General features: G+C 46.7%; 1 protein-coding gene and 1 long non-coding RNA gene across 2 annotated transcripts; one reads left to right on the top strand and one right to left on the bottom strand.

The window, feature by feature from the left end:
* The first annotated feature begins 3033 nt into the window (after positions 1 to 3033).
* Positions 3034 to 5465, top strand: LOC125154181 (uncharacterized). Its single transcript, XR_007147705.1, has 2 exons — positions 3034 to 3096; positions 5020 to 5465. It is a non-coding gene; the product is annotated as an uncharacterized LOC125154181 (long non-coding RNA).
* A 3907-nt stretch (positions 5466 to 9372) lies between these two features.
* On the bottom strand, positions 9373 to 10647 carry LOC125154180 (apoptosis-associated speck-like protein containing a CARD). The gene is made up of 3 exons (XM_047837999.1): positions 10294 to 10647; positions 9977 to 10033; positions 9373 to 9732 (listed from the first exon to the last, which is right to left on the bottom strand). The coding sequence occupies exons 1-3, from the start codon at positions 10565 to 10567 to the stop codon at positions 9476 to 9478; spliced, it is 588 nt and encodes a 195-aa protein (XP_047693955.1). The 5' UTR covers positions 10568 to 10647; the 3' UTR covers positions 9373 to 9475.
* Positions 10648 to 10702: the final 55 nt, after the last annotated feature.

Here is a 10702-nt window from a genome sequence, read left to right as displayed (position 1 = left end):
TTTTTTCCTTCCTCCTCTTCACTCTGCTGGAGGATTGATACCTGCCTGGGTCAAGAATGTGGGAGTTTTTCTCTTTCAGATCATCCTGCTTAGCAGGAACTGGAATAATCTGTTCCTGTTTAGCAGGAACTGGAATAAAGTGTGTGATACTTAGTCCAGGGGAGAAAAAGTTAAGTGGCATCCTTGAAAGTAGAGATTCAAACTTTTCTGTCATGACAAAAGTTGGATGTATAAATGGGATAAGTGAAACTTGTGATGTCATGACTGTGGCCCCAAAATATGTCCCACTATGTGGGGGTTTTTCTTTTACCACCTTATACCACATTTATTTATGTGTTGGTCTTGGTTTACTAGTCTATCCGTTTTACCCTTTTTAAGGACTTTTGGCTCTGTTGACACTTTTCTAAGGTGGGCTCAAACAGATTAGATTGGTTTTGGGGGCAGTATTCAAAGTAACTATGAAGGAGAGCACATAGCCAGCCAAATTGGGTCTTTTGTAGGAAGGAGTGTGTACCTGCTTATGTCAGAGCTTCTGTGGCCTCACTCACTCTATAGGCAGATGATGATGTGCATGGGGTTATGTGGCTCTCAGAATCAGAACATGGTAGAGCCAAGATTGAGGCCTAGTTCTTGGAACTTCATTTTCATTTCTTAGCATTTTCATTCAGAAATCATTGTTCTCAAGGGGATAAACTAAAGCTTTTTTGTTTGCTTAGGTCTTAGGAGGATGCTAAATTTGAGGGAAGAGGGAAGGGAACAAGTTGATGGTAAGAGGGAAGGTTAGCTGGGAAAGGAAGGTAGAAGTAGCTCCTTATTATATTTTCAAGGTGAGTGGGGCCTCCCCCACCCTAGTTTTCCTGAAGGTGGGGCTTGGGTAGATAGGAGACAGGGTGTCACTTTTGTATCCTGCCTGCACTTAGAGGGCTAAGGTCTTGGGTATTTTGAGATTTTAGGCTTGAGCCTTAATGACTGGTGGAATTGGTGGTGGAAAGCCCTCCCTTTTCCAGGGGGTGTGTTGGAGATAAGAAAGTAGGGGCAATGAGTTGAAACCTTAGACAGTTCTCAACTCTACCGTATGCATTTCCTGACCCCTCAAACCCTTTGTTTTCTGTGTTTTTTTTGAAAACCTTTTTAATGTTTATTTTTGAGAGAGACAGAGTGTGAGTGGGGGGAGGGGCAGAGAGAGAGAGAGACAGAGACAGAATCTGAAGCAGGCTCCAGGCTCTGAGCTGTCAGCCCAGAACCTGACACGGGGCTCGAACTCACCAACCGCTAGATTGTGACCTGAGCCGAAGTGGTACACTTAACTTGCACCACCCAGGTGCCTCTCCATTTTTTTCAACTCTCAAATGGGAGTTTAGAAAACTTGCCTGTACCTGCCAATGAGTTGGTGAGTATGAATTTTAGTTAATATAGGACAGAAAATCACAGCCAGTAGAAAAAGGTATATTGCTGTCAGAAACACAGCTTGTGGAGTTCCAGGGACTCTTAGTTTGGAAGTGTTTTCCTCTTTGTTGAGAGTTGTCGAGTGTGCTCAAGGCCTTCTCTATAGAAGGTTGCTTCAAATTTCCAAGACAGGGAAGTGGTGGCCTTGGAAGTAATAATTGCTTTACTCTCCCTACTGAGTGGAGGGTGCTCAGTAACCAAGAGTAGGTTGAGATTGGCTGAGGTTCTCCCAGGCAATCCTTTGGCTTGACTGTGGAATTTGGTACATGTGAGAAGCCTTCATTTAGAGCCAAGGATGTGGTAGTTCTCTTTGGTGTGATTGGGCTGCCTTTACTATTTCTTTGATCTGTTTTTTGAATCTGCTTAAGTGATTGATTTGAATAGTCTTATTCCAAAGGAAGAAAAAAAAAGACTGATTCATGTTTCTAAAAAGTTTGTTTCTGCTTCAACTACTAGGGTTCTGGTGTTAGGGTTCAGTTGTGGTTCCTTGATCCTGCTGCAAGGGGTGAAGGAGGTTGGAGTTTTTTGTGAACTTGATTACTGACTGGGTCTGCTAGTATTACTATCTTATATCCTTTATTAGTATTTTTTAAAAATGCTACATGGGGCACCTGGATGGCTCAGTTGGTTAAGCTTCTGACTAAAGCTCACGTCATGATCTCATGGTTCGTGAGTTTGAGCCCTGCATCGGGCTCTGTGCTGACAGCTCAGAGCCTAGAGCCTGCTTCGGATTCTGTGTCTCCCTCTCTCTTTGCCCCTTCCATGTTCACGCTCTCTCAAAAATAAACATTAAAGTTTCATTTCATTTGTTTTTGTGAGAGAGGTCGGAGAGGGGCAGAAAGAGGGAGACAGGGGATCCGATGTGGGGCTGGAGCTTATGAACCGTGAGATCAGGACCTGAGCCGAAGTCGGAAGCTTAAACCGACAGAGCCACCCAGGTCTTCTGTCCTTTAAAGGGCTTTAGCGATTGGCATTGCTCTTAAAGGAAATAGGGTCCCAGGTGTCTCAGATGTCTGGTTAGTAGGTAGATCCAGTTTGGAGGCTTTCCCAGGACAATGGATGAAGATGGAAATAGCAGAGAGAATGTTGGTTCTGAACATCTTGTTCTTTTTTTCAGCTTATTTTGAGAGAAAGTATGTGGGGGTAGGGGCAAGGGCAGAGAGAGGAGAGAGGACTCCAAGCAGGCTCTGCAGTGTCCTGTGGGGCTCAGAGCCACAAACCCTGAGATCATGACCTGAGCTGAAATCAAGGGTCTGGTCCTAAACCGACTGAGCCACCCAGCTGCCCCCTGAGCAGCTTGTTCTGATTGCAAGTGCATTGGTGAGAAGATGAGACCCATGGGGTTTTGGAATTTGGACCTTCTGTTCTTTGCTGCATTCCCTTGTAAAAGTATGGCCAGCAATAGCTAGTCATGTTTGGTGAGGATTTTTTTTTTTTTAATTTTTTTTTAATGTTTATTTATTTTGAGACAGAGACACAGCATGAACGGGGGAGGGGCAGAGAGAGAGGGAGACACAGAATCAGAAGCAGGCTCCAGGCTCCGAGCCATCAGCCCAGAGCCCGACGCGGGGCTCGAACTCGCGGAGCGCGAGATCGTGACCTGAGCTGAAGTCGGACGCTCAACCGACTGAGCCACCCAGGCGCCCCATGGTGAGGATTTTAGACTAGTCCTTTTTTTTTTCTCCTAAAGAATACATACTGAAGTATTGAAAACAATCTGGAAGCAGGTGTCTGGCAGTTTTTGGATTGAGATTGGGGCAGGCTAACTAGGAAGGAAGGGAGAAGGGTAGGTGGTGAGTGGGGAAAGGTGTGCTGCAGATCTGTTTGCTGCCTTTTGATTTCGTTCTGTGTTAGTCTTCTGAGGTATTTTTTGCCATCATATGCTGCATCTGTCCAGGTTTGAGTACCTTTGGCATGGGGTGAAGTCATTGATGGGTAGGTAGACTGGGAATTAAGGTCTAGGGTGCAATCCTATGAGACAGCACATTACATCCTTATGCATGTTTCTTCCCAGCCCACTCCATTCTGTTGTCCCTTGATCATCCATCATGGGTTTTGTCACCAGATCTCACTTCCACACTAGTCTGCAAGGGAGGCTAGACTCAAGTGTGAGCTGTGGGGTCTTATCTGCAACCATTCCTGCCCCAGTTTTCCAGAACTCAAATTGTTTCCTACCTTGGAGCCCTCAGTACTTAGCCTTTTTCCTTTCATCTTTATTATTAAAAAAAATTTTTTTTAATGTTTATTTTGAGAGAGGGGAAGAGAGAATCTGCTGTCTGTGCAGAGCCTGATGCAGGGCTCCATCTCATGAATGTGGAGATCATGACAACTGAAATCAAGAGTCAGACGTTTAACTGAGCCAGCCAGGTGCCCCCGCTCATCTTTAGTTTTTATTTTGAAATACTTAAAAATTTTTAAAAATGTTTATCTATTTTTGAGAGGGGGGACGGGCAGAGAGAGGGAGACACAGAATCTGAAGCAGGCTCCAGGCTCCAAGCTGTCAGCACAGAGCCTGACGTGAGGCTTGAACTCATAAACTGTGAGATCATGACCTGAACCGAAGTTGGACGCTTAACCAACTGAACCACCCAGGCGCCCCTTGTTTTGAAATACTTTTAGACTTAGAATTACTTATTAAGTTTATTAAAATCGTCTGTTTTACCTTTCCATGAGATAACAATCTTTATGGTACTGACACATAAGAGCTGAAGAAGTAATGTCAAGCGGATCTTGCCAGCACATTTGACTTTAGGGCTTGGCTTGTTGAAATTATTGGGCCCGTAATCCCATGGTGTTAGTAGTTAGAAAAGCTTGTGGATGCTGTTCAATCTAAAATCCTGGTGTTGGGGCGCCTGGGTGGCTCAGTTGAGCATCTGACTTCGGTTCAGATTATAATTTTATAGCTTGTAAATTCGAGCCCCGCGTTGGGCTCTGTGCTGGCAGCTCGGAGCCTGGAGCCTGCTTTGGATTCTGTGTCTCCCTCTCTTTCTCTGCCCCTAACCCACTCGCTTTCTGTCTCTCTCAAAAATGAATAAACATTAAAAAATACATTTTTTAAAAATCCTGGTATTGAGGCAGGAATAAGTGAGGAAAGTATTTGCCTCATGAGCAGGAGTTTGGGTCTGGAAATCAGGTACCTTGCTGATGGATAGTGCTCTCTCAGCTCTTTGGACAATGGCTTTAGTCCTAAATCTTGGGGCTGTAGTGCCAGAGAGAAGGGTTCCTTTAACAGAACAATTGAGCCACTAGTGTGAGGAGTGCAGACAAGAGTGGAGCTGGGACTGCTGGATTAAGGATTTGGGATTTCCTGTGCTGTAGTGGGAACCAAATTAGATGGCTAAGTAGAGAACCCCCCCAAGGAGGGTGAGTGGGATGGGTATGGGAAGAATAAACACGGGAGCAGGAGCCAAGCCTTCCAGGTAGCGTCCTGCACACACACCTCAGGGTGGCAGTGTTACACCGTTGTACGCATTCCCTGTAGCTTTTCATCAGTGTCCTGCAGGCCCTGTAGGGAGTGGGGACTTGTCTGTTAGATCTAGACTGACAGGGCTTTTATAACTATTTTTTTTCCAGAGTTTGAGAGAAAACTGGCCTACCCTGTTCACTGTCTCCGAGTGAAAAAGCACATCCAGGGGAGGCCTCTGCAAACCTCAGACTGAGATGGTGGAGCCAGTTCCTCTACAGCAGTGTCTTAAGTTGAACCCATTGAATCATTTGGGAATTTTGTTTGCATGTGGATTCTGATTGTGTAGGTCCAAGTGGGGCATGAATTCTCTGGCAATGTTGATGTTGCTGGTTCAACTGCACACTCAGAAAAAAGACTTTTGCAGAACTTTTGCAGAGGTTCCTTTTATGCTAGCTCACTGCACTTTCCACTTGTGAAGAGGAACTTGACATTGTGTGTAAAACATTCTACATAAATGGTGTTAGCTAGGAACTAAGCTAAATGTCGTTCATAGAAGGTTGAGTCCAGCTTACAGAATTTTATTACAATTTTTATTTTATTTTGAAAAATTTTATACTTTTTAGCAATTTAGTTTTGAGAGCATGAGTGAGCGAGGGGCAGAAGGAGAATCCTATGAGGGGCAGAGGGAGAGGGAGAAAGTGTGGAGCCATAAGTGGGGTGAGATCATGACCGGAACTGAAGTTGGATGCTTAAGTGACTGAGCCACCCAGGCGCCCCTGTTCTTATTTTAAAACAACTATTCTGGGGATAGAATAACAGTCATGGTACTAGGTAGGGGTATATTCAGATCTGCAAGGGTGTCAGTAATACTGTGTTGTTTTCCTTTAAGCTTTTTTTTTTTTAAATGTTTTTATTATTTTTATTTTTGAAAGTACACGTGATAGGGAGGGATACCCAGAATCAAGCTGGCTCCAGGCTCTGAGCTGTCAGAACAGAGCCCGACATGGGGCTTGAACCCACGGACCATGAGATCATGACCTGAACTAAAGTCAGATCCTTAACTGATTGAGCCACCCAGGTGGCCCTAAGATCTTTCTTTTACGTAATCTACACCCAGTGTGGGGTTTGAACTTAAAAGTCCTGAGATTGAGATTCACGTGTTCTGCCAACTGAGCCAGCTAGGCGTCTCTGGTCTTTTTTCAGTCTTGGGATGCTTGGAGATTAAAGCAAAAGTTGATTGTTTCCGGTGCTATTTATGTTAAGTCATTGGGTAGGTTAGGAACAAAAACATCCTTTTTTAATTTTTAAAAATGTTTTATTTTTGGGACAGCATGATCGAGGGAGGGGCGGAGAGGGAGACCCAGAATCTGAAGCACAGAGCTGAAGTCGGATGCTTAACCGACTGAGCCACTCCAGGAACCAAAACACTCCAGTGGAGATACTTGCTAATGCTAATTTGTACTAGCTGTGGGCCAGTTACTGTTCCATTCCTATATCCCTATTTGAGAGATGGGGATGCTGAGGCACAAACTGGCCTAAAAGTCTCATAACTTGATATGAAGTGGAGCAGGGGTTTGAGTTTATGTCCTTTGGCTGTAGAACTTGTGTCTTTGACTACTATTGTACCGTGCTTAAAGACTTCAGGCAGGGGGTGCCTTGGGTGCCTCAGTTGGTTAGGCGGCAGATTATTGATCTCGGCCTAGGTCATGACCTCGTGGTTTACAAGTTTGAGCCCCAAACTGAGCTGTACCTGAGACCATGGAGTCTGCTTGGGATTGTCTCCCTCTCTGCCATTCCCCACCTCAAAAGTAAGTATTAAAAGCATTAAAAAACAGACTTAAGGCAGGATTCAGTTCTCCTATGCTTCTCCCTGGCACCCCAAGGGGAAAAAAAGCTCTGGAGAAATTTTGACTTCAGGAGCAGTTTCTTAGAACCATTTCTTTTGTCTCAGGCTTGCAGTTTTTTTTCTTTTTACTATTTGAGTAGAGAGCAAGTGTGGGGGGGTGGGGAGGGAGAGAATCCCAAGCAGGCTCAAGTCCACATGCAACCCCACACAGGGCTCAAACTCAAACCGTGAGATTATGACCTGAGCTGAAAAGCAAAAGTTGGTCACTTAACTGAACCACCTAGGCACCCCTGTGCTGGTTTTTGTAACTTGTTTTTAAGGATCTCTGTTGTGCAAGCAAATGCTAGCTATGCTCCCATCTGCTGAGACTCCTTAGGTTCATGTGGAGTTTTAGAACAAACCCTGTAGAGATAAACAAGTTACCATTTATTACTTTCTGTATGCAAGGCACTTGTTGGAAAGCTGTCTTTTTTATGGGGGGGGGGGGCGGTCAGTCTAATGGGAGGATCTTAAGTAAGAACAAACCAACATGGTTTGCTTTACCATAGTGACATGGAAGAGCTACTGGAACGCAGACAAAGGCATGCCTGTGGGCATGCTAGGACAGGTAGAAGTTTCAAGGTGTCCTAGTTAAGGGACCAGCGTGTTCTAGGGATTGGGGTGAGCAAATAAATATTTTTGGGATCATGGGATATGTGAAAGGGAGATAGAGGTTGGATGGAGTCTTGAAGGGCCAGGCTGGAAGAGTTTAGGTGTCCTAATGTTAGAAGTGAAGCCATCATCTCCATGATCAGTTTTAATCATTCCAGCCCTTGAAGGTAGACTAGAGGTAGAGAGCCTGTTGCAGGTGAGATGTTAGGCATTAGCCAGGTGGCAGCAGTGAGGTTGAGAAAGAAGGCGGTTGGATGGATGTAAGTTAGTCTTGGATGTTTTTTTTTTTTTTTTTTAACCTAGTCTCCATGCCCAACATGGGGCTTGAACTCATTACCTTGAGATCAAAAGAGTCGCATGCTCCAATGAGCCAGCCTTGCCCACCTGGATGTTAGTCTTGGAAGAGCTAGTAGCATCAAGCAAGACTAAATCTGGACTTTTATGGAACATGCTAGGATTTCTTGTTTTCTTTTTACGCTGATACCACCTTATGTCAAGATCCAGGGATGGTGAAAGGAAGACCGCTTCAGTTTGAACATGGTGAACACATCTCAGGGTTGAGTATGGAATGGGGACCATTAACATTTATTGTATGGGGTAGCTGGCTTAAGAATGATGAGCCCACAGGAAACTGAGTGTTAGGGCTGATTGCTGCTTTGGGAAAGCTCTGCTCTTCTGGAGTCCCAAGTAGCATTAGGAACAGTCAGTCCCATGTGACTGGGTGGCCCTGACAGAGGCCACATCTTAGCTTGGTAGCTTCTTCTAGCCAACTACGTACTTGCTTTCTCCTGTTGCTCTGGTGATCCGGTAGATCAGGATAGGGACATGTTAATACAGACTGTTCAGGATATTGTGCACACACCTCTGAGGGAGTTCTTGTGTCCTCTAGGTGAGGGTATTCAGAGTGAAGTCTGCACAGCTTTTCATTGTGAACTCGTGTGTCATTGTGAGTGGCACAGAAGCAGCCACATTGTACCCGCATACCTGGATCCTGTGTCTGATGATCTAACCCCTAAGAATGGGATACTGGGCTGGTGTGCCAGCCTGTTGTGCTTAACCTCCCCCATCCTGTCTCAAAGCCAGAATTTGGGTGCAATGTGTACTTAGGGTGTAGTTCTAGGATCCTGGTTCCCTGACAGCCTTTGAAGAAGACTCCTTAAGTGCGGTTTCCTAGAGAAAAATATATGTTCCTCTGTAGGCAAAAATTCAATGAAAAGAAGAAATGGCTACTAGAACTCACTTCCAAAGTCTTGCTTTTGTGGTTGGCATGTTTTCTGGGCAAAGTGTAATCTTTAACCCCTTCCTCCAAGGTGGGGAGGGAACAGAGGGGGCAATGAAGCCTGCTGAAGGCCGTGCCAGTCCCAGAAGGAACCCTAGAATTATGCTTGATTTCTTGTGCTCTTCTGTGTTTTTTTTTCTTTTTTTAATGTTTATTTTTGAGAGAGAGTGCCTGAGTGTGCGCAGGGGAGGGGCAGACAGAAGGAGACAGAATCCTAAGCAGGCTTCATGCAGTCAGTGCAGAGTAACGTGGGGCTCAAAACTCATGAACTGTAAGATCGTTACCTGAGCCAAAATCAAGAGTTAGATGCTTAACTGAGTCACCCAGGTGCCCCATTCTATCCTGTTTAGAGGATACTCTGTCTCTGCCCTTGAAAAGTGCTCTAATTTTACAGTATTTTTTTCCCAAAGGAAAACATGAAAGAAGCTATTGTAGGCTAGTCTGCTGATAAATGTCTCTGACAAGGCTAAACCGTTTCAGTTTCAGACCGTTTGTACACACCTCTCTTAACTTTTAGACTTTGGCCGCAGGGCTAACTATGACCTCAAGGACAGACTCTGAAGAGCACTGGAGGAGCTACCAAATGGTAAATGAGGGGTATTTCATGGTGACTGAGGCAGGAAGGATGAAGTGGTTGGGGAGCCGGCTGCCCTAGGAACAGGCCTTCACTTGGCCTCTGTGGCATTTATAAAGTAGCTTAGCTCTGCATGTACCTTCAGGCTGGGAGTAGGAAAAACACACAAGTACGAGCTGGATTTTCCTCTATTATGCATAAGAAAAATCATATGGGGTAAGTTGGCTGGAACTGCCAGGGGTTGTACATGGGGCCACTGCTGGCGAAGATACCTCAGCTTTGCTCCAGGTCAAGCACCAGGTAGGGCTGGGTGTCCCTCAGGGCCTGAAGGAGCAGATCTTTGCAGGTCACGTTCCAGGCTGGAGTGAAGCTGAAGAGCTTCCTCATCTTCAGTGCATTGGTGGGCTCTGCTCGCACTGCCTGGTACAGCTCCTCTGTCAGGACCTTTCCGTACAGGGCATCCAGCACCCCGTCCACATCTGTGACCCGTGTGATAAGGGCCATCCGGTGCTGGTCCACAAAGTGCATTGCTGGGGGCAGGATGGAGGAAAGCAGATGAGCCAGTTCCCAGGGCAGATACTGGGGCCTGTTTTGTTGATCTCTCCCTCCCCTGAACCCCCTCCCACCAGAGGTGGCCAAAGGGGCATGTAGGTGAGTGGGAAGGGTAGGGCCCAACCTTCTTCAGTGTTCCTGGCTGTGGGATACAGCTGCAGGCCTGCAGGGGTGGGGTGTGTGGTGGGGTGTGGCTGTAAAGGTTGGGTGTGGAGGCCTCACCTGGCTTGGCTGCCTTCAGGTGAGAATCCTGGATCCCAGCAGGTGCGGCTGCCTGGTCTGTAAGGAAATTAGTCAAGTGGTCCCCTTTGCCTCCTACCTTATCTCCAGTCTCTGGCAGGGGCCCCTTGGTCAAGAAGCCAAGATCAGGGCCAAGCACAGGAGGTCAGGAGGAGGAGTTTTTGCAATTTTAGTCCGTAGGAGGAACAGAAAGCGAAAGAACCCAAAGGGGCAAACGTTCGAGTGGGGGTGGTGTAGTGTGGGCATGTAGGAGGCCCAGCGATTGGGGCCCCTCCAGAGCGTGGAGGGAGAGTGCTCACCTTTGCGCGTGATCTGTTGCAGCCGCTCTGATAGCTCTTTCATGCCAATGTCGCGCAGCACGAGCGCCGTGAGCTCTGCGCCGTACTCTTCCAGATAGGAAGAGACCAGCTTGTCTGTGAGGTCCATGGCGTCCATGGACAGCAGGGACCCCCGCGGGATGCGCCCATAGCCTTCGCGCAGGGGCACTGAAAGCAGCTTCAGCTTGAACTTCTTGAACTCCTCTGCAGTCAGGTTCTCCAGTGCGTCCAGGATGGCGTCGCGAGTGCACCCCATGGCTCCCGGGTCCCCTGCTGCAGTCGCTCTCCTGGATTGTCTGCGGACCAGGAAGTCTGCTCCGGGGCGGGACCTGGAACTCCCCGCCTTCTCCCAATAACCGCCTTTGCCCCAGCCCGATACCCTGGGGCACAG

This window comes from Prionailurus viverrinus, chromosome E3 (genome assembly GCF_022837055.1).
Source record: "Prionailurus viverrinus isolate Anna chromosome E3, UM_Priviv_1.0, whole genome shotgun sequence".
NCBI classification, from domain to species: domain Eukaryota; kingdom Metazoa; phylum Chordata; class Mammalia; order Carnivora; family Felidae; genus Prionailurus; species Prionailurus viverrinus.
The sequence above is the reverse complement of the archived record's forward strand: the minus strand, read 5'-3'. Positions and strand labels throughout refer to the sequence as shown.